The sequence below is a fragment of the Natator depressus genome, chromosome 2, assembly GCF_965152275.1.
Source record: "Natator depressus isolate rNatDep1 chromosome 2, rNatDep2.hap1, whole genome shotgun sequence".
In the NCBI taxonomy this organism is placed as follows: Eukaryota; Metazoa; Chordata; order Testudines; family Cheloniidae; genus Natator; species Natator depressus.
Window position 1 is genome coordinate 179,375,775 of NC_134235.1, and position 21,729 is coordinate 179,397,503.

General features: G+C 40.3%; 1 protein-coding gene across 3 annotated transcripts in view; it reads left to right on the plus strand.

Annotated features, from left to right (window-relative positions):
- Positions 1-659: 659 nt before the first annotated feature.
- The window catches only part of TRANK1 (tetratricopeptide repeat and ankyrin repeat containing 1), a 76,758-nt gene continuing 55,688 nt past the window's right edge, over positions 660-21,729 (plus strand). The window contains exons 1-7 of one of the 3 annotated variants that reach the window (XM_074945407.1): positions 660-857; positions 4,473-4,593; positions 13,809-13,943; positions 15,644-15,770; positions 16,995-17,145; positions 19,976-20,094; positions 21,396-21,479. In XM_074945407.1, coding sequence (XP_074801508.1) covers positions 13,810-13,943; positions 15,644-15,770; positions 16,995-17,145; positions 19,976-20,094; positions 21,396-21,479 — 615 coding nt within the window. In that variant the 5' untranslated portion in view covers positions 660-857; positions 4,473-4,593; position 13,809. Of the gene's footprint in view, positions 858-3,274; positions 3,471-4,472; positions 4,594-13,808; positions 13,944-15,643; positions 15,771-16,994; positions 17,146-19,975; positions 20,095-21,395; positions 21,480-21,729 lie in introns of those variants that run through there. The other 2 variants (XM_074945405.1, XM_074945406.1) reach the window with 2 other exon arrangements.

Here is a 21,729-nt window from a genome sequence, read left to right on the forward strand (position 1 = left end):
CAAGTATCGGGGGTAGCCGTGTGTTAGTCTGTATCCACAAAAACAACAAGGAGTCTGGTGGCACCTTAAAGACTAACAGATTTATTTGGGCATAAGCTTTTGTGTTTCGTTTTTCGTTTTCACTTTAAAATGATATGAAAGGTAAATGAAAGGTAAATGTCCCAGGGAACCAAAATCCCTTTTGCAGCCAAAGGTTTTCAGAGCGAGGACTAAAACACAGGACCCAAAGTTTGGAGAAGTTTGAAATCACAATTTTAAACGTTGCAGCGGCCCTGTAAGCATCTTCATGGTCAAAAACAACCCCTAGGATCTGGATTCCAAAACTGAGGGGGGAAGTTCAGATTGGTCATCCAAGGCTTGGGCTGTCACTCCTCATGTTGCCCTTCCTAGCACCTAATAAAGACATCATAAGCACCGTACGGGTAGGTTAACACGGGGGGCGAAATCCCTAGTGAGCGGTACAGGGGATGCCTCCCAACGTGCAAGCGGCGCGGGTGGGCGACAAGTCCTGCTCTCCCCCCGCCTCGCCCCCCCTTAAGCTCCGGGCGGGGGCGACTTAGAACAGGCTGGTTTCGATTTTCGAAGTCTCAGCGGCTCAGGGTTCCATCCCCGGCGCGAGCCGCCCGTTTCCCTGAAATGACGTCGACGGGAGGGAGGGGTTAGAACGTGGCCCGCCCGGGCCTGGGTGTGGAGCGAGCGTAGCGCGCCCGCTGGGATGGGTTTTGTTTACGGCCAGCAGCTGGGCCGCGCCAGGCCGCTGGCTAGAGCTGCGCGCGATGGAGGAGCACAGAGCAGCCGCAGCGACAAATGTCTCTGGTGCTGGCGTCCTGCCGCCCCTTCAGGATTCCGGTAGGTGGGTGCGTGTCGCCATTGTAGCCTTAAGAAGTGCAGCAAGCCAGGGAACTTCCCACAGAGGAAAACAGCCTGCACCTCTGCTGTAGGCAGGGGGCACTCAGGGCTAATGCATGAACCCACCGCCTCCCCCCCCCCCCACTTATTCCCGAAGACTAAAAGGTAGAGCGAGAGCCCAGAGACCACCTTCCCATCGCCGCTCCCGCATTCGGCAGGGCTGCGTGGTATTGAAGGATGTGTTTCGTTAGGGGCCCCCAATCCCACCTTCCTTGGGCACCCAAAACCCCCAGGAAGCTAGTGGGGGTGCTCAAGGAATGCAGGAGAGGGTCCATATTGCTTTTAAGGGAAGGGATGTTATATTCTACATGTGCAAAATAACGACTACATAAATATTTTAGAGGCTTGTCTGCATGTGGGTGAATTATGAGGCCATCTTTGCTCTTTCACCTGCGGGGCGGACTGTGTGGTTTGTGATGCGCTCAGGTACAGAGTACTTAAAAAAGAGGGACTGGTTGTGTGGATCTGTGTTTCAAAGTGGGGGGACTTGTTTTGTGCAGTTGGTAATGAGCACATTTTCTAATGGAGTTGGACTCTTTCCCCACTGGGATTAAGTCTTGTACTGTTGTACCACAAAGCTGCTTTTTGATCTCTCTGCAAACTAAAAAAGTTTTCTGGTTAAAAAGCAGGGTGAATGGTCTCTGCAGTTTGGTAATAGCTTATCCTTGTTATGTTTGTTTTTCTTTTAATCCTTTTCTTGGCTGTTTGTTCCAAAACAAACCAGCAGTTTTGAAATATTGCAAAAATAGATAATTGAGGTTTATTGCTAGTGGTAAAAAGATTCCAAATCTCCTGGAAAATATGTTAGTAGGAGTCCAGTGGTTTTCCCATGCATCTGTGAAAATAGATATATTGGGCTCTTCAGAGCTGAATATAGTCTAAGCATAGGCGAGGGAGCCAGGATTTGTAGCGTTGTATTCCTAGCTCAGATATTGACTCACTGGTCTTGTCTACACCAGGGAAATCTTTCAGAGATTTCTCACTGTCGCTTATACTGGTTCAGCTCCATCAGCAGTACTGGGAAACCTTGTATAAACAGCTACCTGAGTTTCAAGTACCCTGTTGACTAGATCTTTTCTGGGCTGGATCACATCTTGTGTTGCTTAAAGTGTGGTGGGAACTGGTGGCTGATCTGCACTAGGATTCTCAAAGTTGCTGTCCCCCTTCCCTCTCCCCTTCTGGATGTAAACCAGAGTTAACAATGTGCTGTATTTCCCTAATGGAGAATGGAAATGCTAGATACATACAAAATTGCTTATGAGAGTGTAACTCTGGTTTATGTAAACAGCTATCCTCCTGGAGATAAGACATGCTATTGCCCTTCTTACAGGGAGCAAGAGGCAATAACTTGGAAATTAAAACACAAAATCCTATTCTGTTACAATGATAGGATAACACTACTTTGAATAATAGGACCAAATTCACCACAGGTGTAAACAGAGTAATTATTAACTTCAGGAAGGTCCATGCCACACATGCTAGTGGTAAGTTTGGCTCGGGAGGGGAGGAGGAAGAATGTCAAGCATAGAAATATCTTTTTAAATAAACCCACAATGGCTCTTGGCTTGTTCTGTGACAAAGAACTACACCATTAAATTAATCAGATTCACATTTAATTCTTGTATTTAGGTGGTGGAGCTGCAATACTGTGCATTTTACTAGTATTATCTTTTAGTTGTAAAGTGCTATACATTTTCATGGGGCTTCACAAGACAAGTTGTTAGACAGGTACTTGCCCTGTGGAGTTTAGTCTAAATGGGATGAATATAACTTAAATAATTAAAAGACAGGGTAGGAGCATAGAGTCGTAACTGATCTGTGGTGGATCAGGGATTCCCACATCTAAAGCCACATTTATCCAGTGATCGATCTCAAAGAGACAGATGTGATCCCTTCACTCATACTGAGTAGTATCTTACTCTGTGACTAGTTTCCTTGATTTCACAGTTAGAGCCCTGTGAAAATCACAATTTCACGGACTGGGTGCAAATAGTGAACTTAGCCCAAGGCGTGCTGTTGGCAAAATTGTGGGAGTTGGAAGTGGGCATCTGTGCTCGTTGGTCTCAAACTCCATGCAGCTTGTAGCTTGCGTTCCAAGCGGCAGCTGCGGCACTGGTTACTGTGCCCAGCTCCCAGTTCTTCTCTCCCCCGCCCCAAACTACTGCTCCAACTAACGCTGCTGTGCACTACAAGCTGTACCCAGCGTAAGATCAATGTGCACGGATACCCGCTTCCACTTCCCTGCTGTAGGAAAAATCATAGCCGTTCAGGAGGGGCTTGGTGGCTGTGCATATTCTGTGAAAATGGATACTTTACTTGTGCTGCTGCCTTGGAATTTAAAAAATAAATCTGTGATTTTTGACAGGTTCTTACATGGTGTAAGGTCCTGGCACGGTTTCAGTGTTACCTGCACCTCTGTTCCTTTGCTGTCTCTCTGAGTGCAACCCCGCAAGTGTCAAGCCTTTACTTCTCTATCATGGGGTGGAATTCCATGTCTCTCCCATTCGTGCACCAGGCTCTGAGCTACAGTACCCTGTGTATTGACTGTGCTTACACAGCAGGTATGACAGGTCCAGCACCTGCAGTTCTTCCCTTCAGGAGTGTGTGTGTGTGTGTATAGTCGCCAGACAGCACTCTTAAAACCAAACTGTTGTTTAACGGTAGGAACAAAGCATTTAGAGGAGAAGAATTTTGAAACAGTCTACATAAATGTTTATCTTACCTAAAGACTTACCACCCCCCATGGTATCTTACAGACCTAACTTCAGTAGACACCCCAGCAGGTCCTGAGGGTTACTCTGAATAGCTGTCTCTCTCGAGGGAGTCCATTTTTCAGCTGTTTATAGTGCTTTTTGATCTTCAGGTTTCCAGGCCTTGGCTCTACTCAATAAAACTGGTTTTGTAAATTGGCTGCAGTTAGGAGGTTGAATTGTCAAAATTCATAGTTGGGGCATTGTCTTCTTTTAACAACTCTTAAGTGTTTGCTGAGAAGTGGCTTATCTTCAGCCATTTTGATTCCTTCCTGCTTGTTTTCCTTACAGCACCCCTATTGAATTAAACCGGTATTTATGCAGTAAACATCCCAATAAGCAGGTCAACACACAGTATTCCTAATTTACTGCAGAGCAGCTCCAAATCAGTCATAGGTGCTATTTAGCATATGTAGAGATATCACAAGCTAGTTTTTCATCAGTAGATCTCTCAGCAGTTCCCAAAACCCCTGTGAGACTGGGAAGTGCTATTATCCCTATATTACAGATGGGGACCTAAGACACTGAGAAGTGATTTGCCCAAGGTCACGCAGAAAGTCAGTGGCGAAGCAGGGAATTTACTCTGGGTCTCCCAAATTCTATGCTATAGCCCTAATCACTAAACCATCCTACCCCTCCTTGAGAACTAGTAACAAAGATGATTTGTGGTTTAACAGGGGATCTGAGGACATCTGTCTGCCACTAACTGCTTTTGCTTTCATCTTTCCTTATTGTTTTGCTTCCCCCTCGCCCATTGGCTTCCCTGCCTGAAAATCAACTAAATATCTATCTTATTTATTTTTTGCATTTTAGTTGTGCCTGGAACCCTGCCAGAGATTGAGGCCCGGTTGCAGTAAGCACTGTAAATACACAGAATAAGAGACGTGACCTGCATTGAAGAGCTGGCAATCTAAACAGACACAACAGATAAAAGGTGGGAGACAGGAAGAATTATTATCCCGGTTGTAAAAATGGAAAAGAGAGACTAGGTGATTTGCCCAGAGTCACACAGGATGGCTGTGTCAAAGCTGGACATTGAGCCCAGATGTTCTTGAGTCCCAGTCCAGTGCCTTAACCTCTAGGCCGTTTTTCATCTCAAAATCCCTTATGCCCCCATCACTCTGATTTCTGTGACCCAACTATCCCTCCCATTGTTAATTTTCCAGATATCTCCTAGGATAGTTGTGGGCAACCTGAGGCCTGCGGGCCGTATGCGGCCCATTAGGATAATCTGATTGTGGGCCGCGAGACATTTTGCTGATGTTGACAGTCCACAGACATAGCCCCCCACAGCTCCCAGTGGCCGTGGTTCGCTGTTCCCAGCCAATGGGAGCTGCAGGAAGTGGTGGGCCGCCCCGTTGCCCGGGAACAGTGAACCGCAGCCACTGGGAGCTGCGGGGGGCCGCGCCTGCGGACGGTCAACGTCAGCAAAATGTCTCATGGCCTGCAATCACATTACCCTGATGGGCCACTGGTTGCCCACCACTGACCGAGGATTACTGTCTGTACCAGAGAGTGGCAAAAATTTTCCAACATCAACTGCTGGTATTATCAGAAATCTCCTTTCTCCTTCCTTTCCCAGCTCCACCTTTAGGAGCTGTGCATGTAAGGCAATTGTACTTCCTCCTCATACTTTGTCTCTTCAGGGCTTGAAGAGAGAGAGCAATCTCTAAAATGTCATTTATCATGTATCTTAATGTATTAAACCTTGCAACTTTTTTTTTAATCCTTCCACATATTTGCAAATGCCAATGGGTGATAATTGTGAGGGTTATTTAAAATTGCTGATAACTTTTTGTTTTGGGATACGGTTATCATGGGTTGGAGTTAAGGTTGCCAACCCTTTAGGATTGTCGTGAGGAAACCTCCAGGAATGCACCCAACCAAAATTGGCAACCTTAGTTGGGGTATAACCTTGTGTGCATTTCATAACATGAGCAAAAGAACCTAGTCTATATGAGGACACTTAAAGTATCTTAGGCCCAGATGCTGCTATGAATACTTAGTTTATGTCTACACTGCAGCTGGGAGAGTTCAAGCATGCCTGACCCCTTGGGTCTGCTCTTAGGTGGCTAGCCTGAGCTGCCGTCCATACTGCAACGTCCACATTGCTATTCTTAGCATGCTAGCTTGAGTCTGTCTACCTCATCTGGGAGTCATGCTCCCCGCTGCAGTGTACTCATACCTTTAAAGAGAGTGACTTGGGCCCTGATCCTGCAATGGACTCCATGTGGGTACCAAGGTCTCTGCATGCAGAGTTTATTGCAGGTTCAGAGTCATTAAGTAAGGACAGCTAATAGGTTGTATTGTGGTATGAGAAATGTCCAAATGATATATCTCTTTCCAGATCAATCTTTGTTTAAAGCTGAACTGCAAAGAAAATGGGCGGGGCAAAAAGTAGGGTTATGCTCAGGGTACCGGAACCATTTGTATAGTGGGGGTGCTGAGAGCCACTGAACCAAACTAAACCCTGTATATGCTGGAATCCACTTCAAGCCAGGAGGTGCGGTAGCACCCCTAGTTCCAGCACCTATAGTTATGCTGCTATTTTTCTTGTTCTATGTTGTAGAAAGAAGGCTCGCTTTTTTTGTGCTTTTTAAACAATTTCTGATTTTTTTTTTTATTTTTTACATTAGGAATTCAAGTTTTGTCTGACTTGGAAGAGCCTGTGGTGACTGGAGAACTAGTAAAATGATATTGCAGGAGTCTAAATGCTGAATAGTTGAGCGGGGAAAGGATTTTTAGTAGGGCTGTCTAGCGATTAAAAAAAATTAATCATGTGATTAATTGCACTGTAAACCACCGTTCCAGAGGACATGCGTCCATACTGATGATAAGTTCTGCTCAATAACGATCCAAAGCAGAGCGGACCGACGCGTGTTCATTTTCATCATCTGAGTCAGATGCCACCAGCCGAAGGTTGATTTTCTTTTTTGGTGGTTCGGGTTCTGTAGTTTCTGCATCGGAGTGTTGCTCTTTTAAGACTTCTGAAAGCATGCTCCGTGCCTCATCCCTCTCAGATTTTGGAAGACGCTTCAGATACTTAAAGCTTGGGTTGAGTGCCGTAGCTATTTTTGGATATCTCACATTGGTACCTTTGCATTTTGTCAAATCTGCTCTGAAAGTGTTCTTAAAATGAACAACGTGCTGGTTGATCACCTGAGACTGCTATAACATGAAATATATGGCAGAATGTGGGTAAAACGAACAGGAGACATACAGTTCTCCCCCAAGGAGTTCAGTCACAAATTTAATTAACACATTATTTTTTTAACGAGCATCATCAGCATGGAAGCATATCCTCTGGAATGGTGGTCAAAGTATGAAGGGGCATATGAATCTTTAATGCATCTGGCGCATAAATATCTTGTGATGCTGGCTACAACAGTGCCATGCCGAATGCCTGTTCTCACTTTCAAGTCCACTTGAAACACAAGACATAGGACTGAGTGGACTTGAAGCGTAAGTGTGCTTAGCAACTTAGCTGTGTGCCTTAGGACACTGAGTGGACTTGTTGGCTCTAAAGTTTTACATTGTTTTTGGTGCGGTTATGTAACAAAAAAAATTCTACATTTGTAAGTTTCACTTTCATGATAAAGAGATTGCAGTGCAGTACTTGTATGAGGTGAATTGAAAATACTATTTTTTATCATTTTTTACAGTGCAAATATTGGTCATAAATAATATAAAGCGATCCCTGTACACTTTGTATTCTGTGTTGCATTAGAAATCCATATATTTGAAAATGTAGAAAAAAATCCAAAAATATTTAATAAATTTCAATTGGTTTTACAGTGCGATTAATCACGATTAATTTTTTTAATCAGTTAATTATTTTGAGTTAATTGCATGAGTTAACTGCAATTAATTGACAGCCTTAATTTTTAGTTTTTATTTTTATTTAAAAAAATCTCAACCACTTATTGAAAAAGCCCACTTATTTAACAAATTAAATAACTTAGTAAATGACTAAGACTTTGGATAGAGTATGCCTTTAATAAAGATTCAGTACCCTTATTCTTTCGATTAAAATATGAACTAGTGAGATGCATGCTTTGAGACATACAGCAGTTCTTCCCACAATACTGGGGAAGATCAGACTGGATAATCTTGATATTTCTAAGATAATAAACAAGCAGAAATTAACTTGATTATTATTATTTTGGCTGGGAGAAGAGGTATGTGTAGAGTTGGAGAGACCAGAGTCTTTTGGGTCATGCACTTTCATACACGATAAAACAAAAGAGCACAAGCCTAATTTTTAATAGAATCTTTGCAAGTCACCTTAAAGAATGCAACACGATGCTGAACTGGATGTAGATAGTTAATTTAGCTGTGAAAGGGCTAGAATTGTTGCTTCCTTTTCAGGGCAAAAAAAAGTTAGCTTCGTTATTGTTGTAGGATCCTAAAGTCACGGTCATCCCTAGACAGAGGAAAAATAATACTTGGCACTTAAGTTGCGGTGTCTGTACATCCTCTTGAAAATGAGCACTAATGTATTGTCTGATACTGCAGTTAATAGTGTGAGTGTGGACTGTCGTGCATGGGCAAAGCCCCACTCTCTGTCATGCACAGGATCAGGGACTATGTATTTGGGATTGGGCTGCCTGTGGCCTAACACTTTTTTCAGGTGGATAGCTCTGTCAACACACATGGGATAACACAGTTTCCCTGCAGGCACATGCTTTCCTCCTACCCCCAGGTCTTGATATTCCTTTACTTTTTAGCTTCGATGTCTGGGTTGATTTTTGAATTACCGTATCGCGTCAGGGGAATGGAGGTTGTTTGTAACTCTGAACAAAATATTATGGTTCTTTCAAAAGTTTACAACTGAACATTGACTTAATACAGCCTTGAAACTTTACTATGCAGAAGAAAATGCTGCTTTTAATTATCTTAAATTTAAATGAAACAAGCACAGAAAGTTTCCTTACCTTGTCAAATCTTTCTATTAAAACTTCCCCTTTTTTTAGTAGTTTACATTTGACACAAAAAGAAAAGGAGTACTTGTGGCACCTTAGAGACTAACCAATTTATTTGAGCATGAGCTTTCGTGAGCTACAGCTCACTTCGACACAGCACTGTCTTGTATTTGCTTTATTTATTTATTTTATTTTTGTCTCTGCTGTTGCCTGATTGCATACTTCTGGTTCCAGATGAGGTGTGTGGTTGACCTCTGGTGTTTATAACTTTGAGGTTCTACTATATTGTGTGATGTGGAAGTGGGAGGCTGGGTGGGCAAAGCCAGTCAAAGAATAGTCAAGGACTTCCAGAAGCCACCCAGGGGCCCTGCATGTTACTTTGCACAGAATCTGGCAAAATTTAGACCTTGTCTCGATTATGGGTGAGTTTTGGGATGATAAACACCAGCTAACACACTTTTAAAGGTATTAAAACGTGTCTAAGCTAGGTGCTAACACAACTTTAAATAGCAATTAAAATGTGCTCCCTAAAATTTTTTCCTAGCCTAAAAAGGCTAGAAGGCCCTGTCCAAACTTGACAAGTCTATTTTTCCTGTGCCTGAAATTTTCATTTGTTTGTTTGAGTCACAACTAGATAGTCACACTTAGACTATGTCTACATTAAACGTTACAGGCACTACAAGAGCATAGCTACAGCATTGCAGCTACGCCACTGCAATGCAGATGCTTCCTATATTGATGTAGTTAGCTACTGTCCCTCAGAGAGATGCATTGAGTCAACCGAAGAATTCTTCTGTTGATCTTGCTGTGCCTACGCTTGGGGTAAGGGCAACCTAACCATGGCACTCAGGGCATGGAATTTTCCACAACCCTGAGCGACATAGGTAGGGCGGCTTAATTTTTAAGTGTAGACCAGGCCTAAGTGCCAGCATTATGAGCCAGAATGTTGGAACATCACAGGTGCAAAAATAACAGCATATTCTGCAATTTTAAGATTTGTGCCATCTTTACCATTTGATGGAGAGCCAAATCACATTTTTTAAAAAGTTCTATTTTGTTTCCCTACTCTTTGCACACAACAACTATTTCAATGCAGGCTGAAAACTTTTGTGCAGCATCAAGGGAATAAAGTGTAAAGTGTTGCAGCCTCCTTTGTGTGGCTTTTGGGACCTTTCAGTGCAACAATAACATTCAGTGGGCCTCGTGAGTGCATTCCATCTGTCTGTGGTGGTTAGAGGCTGGGAGAGGACTCCATCTTTCTGCCTGACAGCTGCGGTGTTTGCTTTCAGAGGGAAGTAAGTGAGGCTGCTTCTTTGGCAAATGTTCTTGTTGCCTGTTGGAATGTGTTTGTTTGCTTTCTCTCTGAATGCTACTGGGTGTGTTTGGCAGTCACTCTTCTACAGCTTGGTTGATTGTGTTTTCTGCTGACTTGGTGATGTCTGTCTTTGAGGATGGGGTAAGAAGTTGCATTCTTTTTGCATGACAGGAAGGGTGACCACAAAAACTTCCAGAGGATGAATTTCCTCAGGCCGGGAGAGAGGCTTCTCATTTCCCACCATTGCTGATAACATTACCATCCAGATGTTAATAACGCAACTCCCCCCCCCCCGCCCCCATCTTTCATTTAAAAAAAAACAAAAAAACCCCAACAACTTGTAGCCTGGCTGCCTGGATTTTGGAGGAAGTTATTTGGATATCCAAACCTTGGCTCTTGTGCCCAGCCTTGCTCCCAATGAAGTCAACAGCAATCACCCCATGGACTTCATTAGTGTCTGTTCTAGGCCCTTGGCTGGCAAGCTCAAAAGAATAGGCTTTACCACAAGATTTTTAGTTCTGCTTCTGGTTGTGCTAGAGTACTGCATAAAGAGACTCTTTTGCTATATTTCCTCACTACTGCTTCTGGACAGAATCAAGAAATGAAGGAGATGACAAAAATTAAAAACTGGCCAGAAGAAGTTGGTCAAATGTTTGCAAATGCTAAACAAGGTTTGGTTAATGTTGGGGAATACGTTTTGAGTCAACTCTAGTGAGTAGATTGAAACCAGAGGCCGAGCTTTGATCACTCTCACCAGTCCAGCAGGAGAAGTCTTGCTTTGCTTTTTGCACAGGAAGGATAGTTGTGTTCCTCTCAGTCTCTTGACTTTAACTGGTCAGTCTCCCATTCCTTACATTTATTGTTTTTCTTTCTGGGGGAAGACATGAATTTATCTTATTTTGCTTATGCTGGGGTCAATTAGGAGTAATTTACATTAGTGTGAAATGGTGCAAGTGAGATCAGAATTGGGTCCTATGGACCAGCATACTTCCTCTTTCATTTTCTTGTCTTGTAAGAAGAGATTAAAATTTCTGGGGGTCTCTAAATTTGATCTTGTGATAACTGCTGTAACCATTATACTCATGTTTGGTTGTTTTTTGTTTTTCTCCCCCCCCCCCCCCGCCCCTCTCTCCCCCCTTTCTTTCTATTTGTATTTTATTAGAAAATAGTAACAAAAAGCAAACAAATGTTGTAACCAAAGCTCTCTCACTATATTGTTCTATAACATGTCTGTCATATCTTTGTAGTGTTGATTTTTATTTTAAACGGACCAAAAATTAATACTTAATATTACAATAAACAAATGTAATTCTGGGCAAAAGCCAGAGACCGCACCCTCACTACATTCTCCACCTTAATTTTTGAAAAAACAACAGTCAAAGTTCACCCTTGATAAGATGAGTTATATCAAGGATTATATGTACTCTGATCTACACAGAATCAAACACACATGCACAATGCATATTAAGAAAACATCTCGCTAGATGAACCTGTTTCAAGATATTTTTTTCTTCCTGTAATCCATTTTTTACTTGCTCCTGATGTTAAAGGGATACAAGTGGATTAAAAATCATAGATTAAAACAGAAAGAATTGAAAAAATCTAAGGTTTCTTTTTTGTAACGTAGGTAAGAATTTGTTTTTTAAAATATTACTAGTTTTTATTATTTATACAGTTTGCTCCCCCCCCCCCCCCTTTCAGTTTGGGGAATGAAATGAAGGTTCCATCTTCACTATGAATGTAGCTGTCTCTCTGATTTGTGTCTAAGGCTTTAGCATAATTCTAAAAACTTGGTTAGGTCCTATCCAGACTGAAAAATAAAATTATGCTTTAACTGTTTTGGGGTGACCGTGGTGTAAGTTATTTACTGCATCTCCTAAAGCTTTCTAGTGTCTAGAACCTAATATTAGCCAGTTTTTCATTATAGCCAATTTCTGATCAATTCTCTTCTATTGTTCTCTGGCACTAGCAGGATGATGTAAAGTTTGGGTTGTAAACAGCATCGGAGAATGTTTATTTAATGAATAAAACATAACTGTTCCTATGAGCCCCCTCCAATGTGGGATTGTCCTGCATCGTTGCTTCTCTGTACACAGACAGTATGGAGCAACCTAGACTTAAACACTTGTTAATATCTTTACTCAGGCTGAGCAGTAGCATGCTTCTCAAGTACTCCTATTTAAATCTGTGGGATTTCTCCTGTAGCAAGGTGCTACCCAGTCCGAGGCCTGATCTATACTACAAGACCTACAGTAAATCCATTTCTCTGACAGGTGGTAGCTAGGTCGACCTAAGTTTTAAGCGTCGACCAGGCCTTACAATTAACATCCCTGCACGCTGTAGCTGTGCCAACCTAATGCCCAGTGTAGATGTGGCTAGGCTGATGGAAGAAAGCTTCTGTTGCTATCGCTGCTCAGGGAGGTGGATTACCTACAATGATGGCAAAATGCCTTCCATCACCATAGGAAGCACCTGTGCAGGGGAGCTACAGCTGCGTAGCTGTGCCACTGTAGCATCCATAGTAAAGACAAGTACTGAGCATAACCCCTTAGTATAGACAATCTACACCAATGGAAGAGGTTTTTCCATTGCGGTAGGAACACCACCTCCTTGAGTGATGGTAGCTAGGTCAACAGAAGCATTCTTCTGTAAACCTAGCTGTGTCTATGCTGGGGGCTAGGTTGACATAGCTACAGCACAAAGGGGTGTAGATTTTTCACACTCCTGAGCATCGTAGCTACATCAGCCTAACTCCTGTGTAGACCAGGTCTGAGTCTTGTTCTGTCAGTACTCAAATTTTTGAGTCTGATGCAAGATTTCCAAATTGATGGGAATGTTTAGCAACACTTTTGTTTATTGGTAGTTCATTCTTGAAAAGTATTTTACTTGAAGCTTCAAAACTTGCTTTTGAGATTTTTTTTTGTTTTGTTGAAGTAACATTTCTCAAAGTAAATGTTTTTGGTTTTAATGTATTTGAATCCCTTCTCCCCAAACATGTTGGATGTTGTGACTACTTTCATTTCTTTGTGTCAGTAATTTTTGTTTTGCTATTTAAATTGCAAAAATGATTCTGGTTCCTGTCATTGTCCCCTTTATGTTCCCTCGGAGTGTTTGTTACACCCTTTTCTTGTATCTTGTCTTAAATTAGATTTTGAGCTCTACTGGGCTGGGCATATCTCTTGTGTTTGGATGACAACGTTGTATGATTCAGGCTGTAATCCAATCGTAATGCAGTTTTGCTTTGTAATTGTCTGTCTAACTGTATACCCAGAAAAGCTGGTCAAACCCCAGGAGAACTAAAAGTCCTGCGCGCTCCCCCTCCCCCCCATGTTTCCTGTTTTTTCAACCAACTAAAATTAAAATTTTAATTTTAATTTTTTTAACCAATTCTGTAGTTGTCTCACGGTTTTTTTCCAGTGTATATAGATGTGTGTCCATTTAAATAATTAGATTAAATACCATTTTTAAAAATAAGATTCCAACAAGATTTGAGAAATGTACTAAGCACCTACCAGCCAAAGGTTGAGATGAAAAAATATGAGAGGGTAAATTTCAGGTCAATGCTGTGGTCCAAGTTCAGCTCACCATCTTCAGCTGCTGGAATAGGAAAGATGGTTTTTATCTGTCCTGCTCCTAATATCTGGTGGAAGGAGAAGTTGCCACTTCAAATTTGAGATGAAGATTAAATTGGCTTCAGAACCAAAGTGAATTGTTGTTGCAAAAGAGAATTTGAGTCTGATCCAAAGAACATCCATAATTTTCACTGAAGTCCTTACAAGCTGGTTATCATGTCTCAGGATTAGGTCCTTTATGAAGGAAACAAGTTTTATTCTTGTGGTTTTGGGGAAGGAGGAGCACCATAGCATAGCATTTTCATTTTTGTTTGTTTGTTTTTTTTTCCCTCTCAAGTAGCATGGATCTCATGAATTATGCAGAGTTTATGAAAAAAGCTGGAAATGAGAATTTTAAAAATGGAAATTATTTCATGGCAATCAGAAACTACGATGAAGCCATACGTGTGCTCTTTCAGTTATTCCAGTGGGGGATGTAAGTATTCATCTAATGTATGACAGAGTAAATGATAAGAGAATTTTAAAGATAAGTGGTCCAGCTATCTGTGGATAGCAGGAATCAGGAACCCTTGAGTTCTATTTTCAAGCCCTGATACGGACTTGACTTTGTTTTTTGGGACGCCATTTAACATCCCTGATTCATTGTTTTCCCCATCTGTAAAATGGGCATGATACTAATCAAATTACTTGAACAGCCCAAAATAAGTGAGAATGATTGTAAATTAAAATAAGCTTAATTCAAGCTTGAATTAAACTGTTCACTGTGACTTTTTTTCTTTCACTCTGATTCTCTCTGCTGGCTTTGGGCTAGACCAGCGGTTCTCGAACTTCATCACACTGTGACCCCCTTCTGATAAGAATGACTACACTACTCTAGGAGGGGGAACTGAAGCCTGAGCCCGCTCGAGCCCCGCTGTCCCGGGCAGGATGGCCAAAGCCCAAGGGCTTTACCCCCCCCCCCCCCGGTAGGGGCCTGTAACTTGAGCCCCATCACCTAGAGCTGAAGCCCTCGGGTTTCAACTTCAGCCCCAGGCAGTTGGGCTTGGGCTTCAGCTTCAGCCCCGTGCCCCAGCAAGTCAACACCCATCCTGGTGTTACAGTGGTGTCGTGACCCACTTTGGGAACTCCTGGCTGAGTTACTAACGTCCTTAAATCTTGATTTAAAGCAGAAGTTACTATAGGAGTGGGTGGAGGAGGTTCTGTGGCTTGCCATGTGCAGGAGGTCAGACTAGATGATCATGATGGTCCCTTCTTTCTTAAAGTCTATGAGTCTATCTGATGTACTTATGCTCATCTCAGCCCCCAAATGCTGTCGTATCTCAGCCCTTCACACAAACTAATGAATTTATCATCACATTATCACTCTGAGGTAAAGAATGGAGGCATGGAGATTTTGTGACAAAGCCAGGATTGTATCTCAGTCCAATGGGCTCCTCCTCAGTCCCAGTCCAATGCCTTGGTGTCTAGGTTCAGGATCTTTAGTATACATTTTTCAAGACACTGCTTGGATCCACTGGTTTGGGGGGTTGCGACAGATCCTCAGCATTCAAATGATCAATATTCAAGAACCAAGTAAGAATTAGATTAATGTTCCTCCAGATCCTCACTGGTATAAATTTGGCTTCCCTGGTGTTATGCTAGCTCACATCAGCCAAAGATTTAACCATGTATTTTTAGTTAGTGTTTCTTGGTTGCTGAAGCACACTTCCTCCTTACCACCTGCAGGTCACACCCCCAGTGTTCCACTCAGGCCTTGGACCTGATCATGAACCCATCCAAATTGTTTAATTGAACCATTGTACTTTCAATATTTTCCTTCAGAGATGAAATGAAAGAAATAATATGCAGTCATAAAATAGACTGTATTTAACACATATCCTGAAAAGGATGGGGTAGAATTTAGGTGGCATGCATGATCATAACTGTATTTCTTGACTTCACCTTGTAACATGAATGTTGTATTAAAGTAGGGTTTTTTCCTATGTAATATTGCTATAAGTGATTGGAATTATGTTAACTGAATTTGCAGGATCTTTATTTTCTTTCTAGAGGATATCTTTTTGTACCATAATTCTGTTTGGTGGAATAAATTGAGTTTTGTCAAATTTTTGTTCATTATAAAGTACCATTTATCTTTTTAAAATTGATTAAACATTAATATTATTAATGTCATAGGGTTTCTCATAGGGACGTGGCTGTGTTATTGTGCAACAAATCAAATGCCTTTTACAGCCTTGGTAAGTGGGAAGAAGCATATCACTGTGCCAAGGAGAGCCTCCAGTGGGATTTGTCGTATGTTAAGGTACTGCACGTTTAATCCAACAGATCAGCAATGCTTGCCAGCTTTATTATTCTAAACAAGATTCAAAATTAGTTTTAAAAAGATTTGTATACAAATACAACGCCTTATAAGAAGAATAAGAGAATAGTAACTTCAGGGTCCCTAATCAGAGCTGAATATATGTTTTGACATAAAAAAAATTACAATTGCAATTGTATTTTGAATGACACGGAACTAGCTTACCGTGAATCCAGATATAATGAAACCATAATTAAGTGTTGTAGAATGAAATTCCCATGTTGTTTCATTGCACTATGCAAGCTGTCTTGTGAAAAGTGGTTTCACTATGACCCCGATTCAGTGAAGCAGTTAAATTTATGCTTAAAGCCCTATTGTCTAAGCCATATAAATACTGCAACAGATACTGAAAAGTAGTACTAGATTTTTGACATAACACGTGTTCAAGTGTTTTTCTGCACTGTGAGAGTTAAAATATATTTGATAGTTTGTTCTTTGGTTATTTTTCAAAGTCTTGATTTGAGGGTTCTCTGCTTTCTTTCTAGACACTTTAATGACATTGATAATATGTGAACTTGGCAGCCGATTTTTATGCGAAGGAATGCAACAGTGACCTTTCGCTGACTGCATCCCATGCATATTTTGTGAAATTCAACTACTTTGCCTATGACGCTGCTGTGAATTTTATTTAAAAAAAAAAAAAATCTGATTTTTCTCAGGGCCCTACCAGTGAGTGCCAACATCCATATTTATTCTTACAGAATTCTTTGAGTTTGAGTTTAACAAACAGAGAGTAGTATTACAAACCACACGTGAGGTACATTTTGGGGCGTGATTAGTAATTTGGGACTAGAAAATGATGTTTAACTTAATAACGAGGATCTCTGAATATTTTTGTTTACAAAAATATTTAAATTAATTTCCCAAAGATATTGGGTCTTCAGGAGTCTAAAACATTGTCGTATTCAGATGCCCACAATATTTCACAGCTTTGTTCTGTTGATACATGAGTAATTCTCTCAACTATTTAAAATGTTGATAACTTTATATGTAGTTAGACATCCTGTGAGTCTTATTCAGGAAAAATGGCCTTTACCCATTGTAAAGTTACTAATAGTTTTCTGTAGGGCTTTCAGAAATGGGCTCCTAATCGCCCAAAATTAGAAATAACAAGATTTGATGACAATTTTTGTTGTTGTTTGTTTTTTTTTCCCCCCCCCCCACTAGGGCTACTATAGATCTGGCTATTCGCTGCTGCGGTTGTCGAGAACTCATGATGCAGTTATTATGTTTTCTCGTGGCTTGACTCTTCTGTGTAGTTCTGTGGATCAATCTCAAATTGCTGATTTTATAGTTGGAATCTTCACAAGTGTTAACGGTAAATTAGAATGGAGGCTTGTATTTTATTTAGTAGGGACCGGACTACTGAGGGGCTTGTGTATGGGATTTGGAGCCATTCTTCCTGGAATAGTTAATTTGCTCACTCCTGACTAGGATCAGATTTGAAGATTATTAACATCTGATAGCTGTACAGTGGTCACTGTAAATGGGGTGGATAGTCATAATTCTGTTTATAGATGAGGAATAGCCACATTCCCAAAACACCACCACTGCCACGTAGATGAATAAGTTGTCACACACAAGTGCCCCAGTTGTGTTACAGTTAGAACTGGTTGAAATTTTTCATTAAAAAATAAAGTTGTGTGGAAGAGGAAAAACTTCATGAAACCATTTTACATTTTTTTAAAAATTCCTGCTAATTGAAAAATTTTGACTGAAAATGTATACAAAAACAGTTCAATTTGTTCCTTTGCCAAGTTTAGTCAATTGTTTGTTTGGTTTTGTTTTTTTTAGTTTGTTGCGGATTTTGATTGGTCACCTTAGCCACACTGAGGGATTTATTCAAAATATAAAAACTTCCTTTTAAAAAAAGTTAGATTAAAAAAATGGAAAAATCGTTTGCTGAAAATAATTCTGCAGATTTTTTTTTTAAATCAGTCCATTTAGAACACTATTGGAAGGAAAATGTTTACAAATGGTTTGAAATTCCCATTATTTTAGTGGGAGGGTAAAGGAGGAGAAGCAGTAGTGAGTTTTAGTTAGCGCTAATTATAATATGGTTTGGCTGGGCCTCAGAAAACTTGGATAACCTGGGAGACAGCACAAGGCTGGAGAAAAAGCAAATGTGGTACTGATTTTGCAATAAAAGAAAGAAGATTGATCTTGGCAATTGCCACTTTTTAACTTTAACTACCATCCCTAGTAAAACAATAGAACAGATATCAAGATGAACAATCACAAAATGTTTAAAAAGGAAACCAAACCAAGAGCAGTATGAATCTTCCCAGACAAACTTGCTTGCTCTTTTGGACAAAATTGGTGGATGTAAAGAATGCAGTAAGTTTAATTCAGAATGACTTGGAAAGGAATACTGCCGTGTGTATTAAAAACTGACCAAAAGACCTAGATCCAAAGCCCATTGAAAGGGAATCTTTCCATTAATTTAATGGACCTTAGGGCTTAACAATAATGCAATGAATTTAACTGAGTGCAGTCTGGAGGTTTAGGGCCTAATTCTTCTGAGGTTGTGATACCCACAGCTCCCACTGACATCAGCTGGAGTTATGGATGCTCAACAGTTATAATGGGGATTGTTGTGTGGTACAGTCTTAGCTAACATCTCTATTAGTGTCTGGGGGAAGGAATGACAGCAAGTCAGTGAAACGTGCAGTTGATACAAAAATGGGCTGAGTTGCAATTACAGTTAGGACAGAGAAAGTGGACCTGGAAAATAAAGGAAATATGAGCAGAAAATCTCAAAATGAGATTAATCTATAGTACATGTAAGTCAACACGTCCAGGGAAAGATAATCAGAAATGCTCACTCAGTGGGAAGCATTAATGCTGAAAGAGACCTGCAGTGGGAGTGAGCGGCCAATTAGACTTGAGTTTGCAATGTTATGTGGTAGCAAAGCACCGGTGCCATTTGGGGCTGCATACTCCAAGTCATACCACAGAACCGGAGAATAGTCCTCTACAGTACCGGTGTGACAAGCACAAACAAATTGTGACAAACTGAAGAGAATTTAGAAATGAACATTACAAATGATTATGAAGCGGAGGTGACCTGGAGGTATAACAGAACAATAAAAAGAACTGAACATGTATATCTTGGTCAAGCAAGACTTGCGGGGATATAAGTTCTCCACATATATGAATGATGTAAACACCAGAGAAGCCGAGTAATCAGTTAATAATCCTTAGCATTTTTCTGGTATTTTCAAAGCACCATACATCAACTGATTAATTTACACAACATCCCTATCCCCCCCAGCATTTTACAGATGGGGAAGGTGAGACAGAAAGGTGAAGTGACTTGCCCAAGGCCACAAAGAGTCAGGGAAGAGCCAAGACTAGAACTAAGGACTGGCTGAATCACAATGCTGTACTGGTTTCTTCCAGCCCACGCAGCTTTCCTTGTCAGTGAGGCAGATCAGGGAATAGCTAAGAGTAATGAAGAAAGAGGAAAATTTTAGGCTTAACATCACGAAAAACTTACAGTGAGATGTATTAAGTTGTGGAATATTCTCCCAGAGCAAATTATAGAAAGGCCTGTGATGGTAGCAGTGGGAAGAGGGAAAAGAACACATACAAAAGGATACTTGGCTTTTCCCATCCCACCAACTACTTATTTCTGTGGCAGAGTCAGACCTTCTCTCCTAAGCTCCTACGTTCCCTCGTCCATTGTTGCTCAATGGTCTGGTTTACAAGCTTTGCCAGAGAGAGCCCAAGGACATGCCATCTGGCTTCCGGCAATGCCTCTCTCTCACTTGCTTCATGCACTCTCACTCCTGTTTTAAATGAGTTTGGTTACTTATATCAACTTCTCTGTTCATACACAATAAATAGAAAAACTGGTGGAAGGTTTTAGATTTTTCATGGCCTTCAGAGATTTTTCAAAAGCAAATGGTTAATTTCACATTGTTAATTAAATCTGTGGCCTCTGAAAATAATGCACCCTTACTAATTATTGAGCAGACATCTCACCAGTATTAGTTATGTGAATTGTATGTTCTAATTTGAAATGTTTCAGTGTGTTAACCACTACTGAAGAATTAACCATATGAAATTAATTGATGTGCTCTCTAAGTACAGCTTGTAAAAGTTGCATATGCTAAACACTTAAGCTTCTTTTCTTATTTTCTTAGATGAAAAATATATAGCACCATATTTTCTTCCCATTTTTAAGAACATTTTGAATGAAAGATTCGATCCATTAGTTTGGCAGGTGGTAATAGAAAAACTAGCCAAGAAAGGAATGTGGCAGGTAAGTTTATCTCTGTGCCAGGAATATTAGTAAATCTGCTTTGTTTATTATTTTATTTTTTTTCAATAATAAGCTTTAATTTTCTTTAATTGCTTTTTAAATCTAAAATTATTGTTCCCCTGTGCAAATGTCTTGATTTTTAGAATTTGAGTAGAAAATAGTTTCTAAAATTCTCTTTCCCTTTTTAAAGGGACACAGTCAACTTCAAAAACTTATTTGTTTCTTTTTGTTTGTTGTGGTTACAAGACACTTCAAATGACTGTAACTGAAAGAGATTAGAGAAAAAATATTTGTCTTAATTTGCATTTATGGTCTGTTTTACTGTTTCTTTGGTATGACCAGTCAGTCTTCTGATTAGTATGGGTCTTTAACACAGCAACAGAGAAGTGGAGAACAACAATAGGAATATATGATTGCTAAACCACAAAAACTAGCTAGAAAACTCACTAGCGGGTGTAGTGTCTGCAATTTAATTTAATTCTCACTTTTTTTTTTTTACAGACCAGATTTGAAGTTGATGGTACTTCTTTAAATTCTGAATGATGTAGTAACCATCTAGACAGATCATGTAATGCAGTGATACTTGGACTGAAGCTCGTGAGCTGCAAGTGGCTCTTTAATGTGTGTCCTGTGGCTCTTGGCAGCATAATATTAAAACACTGTGTGATTTAATTATTAACCAGTCAGGATGCTCTTGCTATGTTGTTAACCATTTGTAGTTGATAAAAGAGTAATACTTGATCAGTCATTTTTCTGTGAGAATGATCTATATAAACTAAATATTTCCCCTGTCATACTGCTTAAATATGAATATATAGCACTATAGTAAATGAAACAATGAAGTCACACTACAGTGTCTCTTTTGGGTAATGTTGATCGCTAATTTGGCTTCTGAACCACTGAGATCTGTAGCACTGGTCTATAGTGTTTCCTGCTTCAGAGCACCAGTTGAATCTTAAGCAAACACATGTTGCCAGAGAGATGCTTTTGTCACTGATGATGCTGGAGCATAAACACGATGGCAAGTGCTGCAGCGCTGTAGTGACTTATGCCTGATGAGAAGCTCAGGTGGGGAAAATGTGTTTGCCAAATTAAAGGATTTTAATGAGTTAGAAGGAAAAGGAAGCTTTAGTGTTTTGAGAATCTGATAGGTTATTACAAACGATAGGCAGTAATAAACATTTATATCTGTAGAGAGGACCGGTCAGATTTTTCCCTTTAACGTTTGTTGATGCATTTAAACAAACTTTAAAATTAATTTCTGAATGCTTGTAGGCTCATAAATTATTTGTTTTTCCTAGTCCTTGATGTTGGTGGCCACTGAGAGAGACACGTTGCCGAGAAATCTGAGAGTCACTCATTTATCACTGAAGGATCTTTTTGAGGTACAGTGCTGTCGCATGTATTTTATTTAACAAGATGACTGACTGTCTTTTTTCTCTTTTTTCCACAGTTTTACTAAATAACTTAATATTCTGTGAATAAGAGTGAGCACAGATTAAACAAACATCAGTTTGAAAAACATATATCATTAGTACTGGTCAAAACATTTTGTCTGAAATTGTCCCCTTTTTTGTCAAAAATTTTAGACATTTTTCAATGAGCTATATAATACACTAATTCTGTAACAAAAAA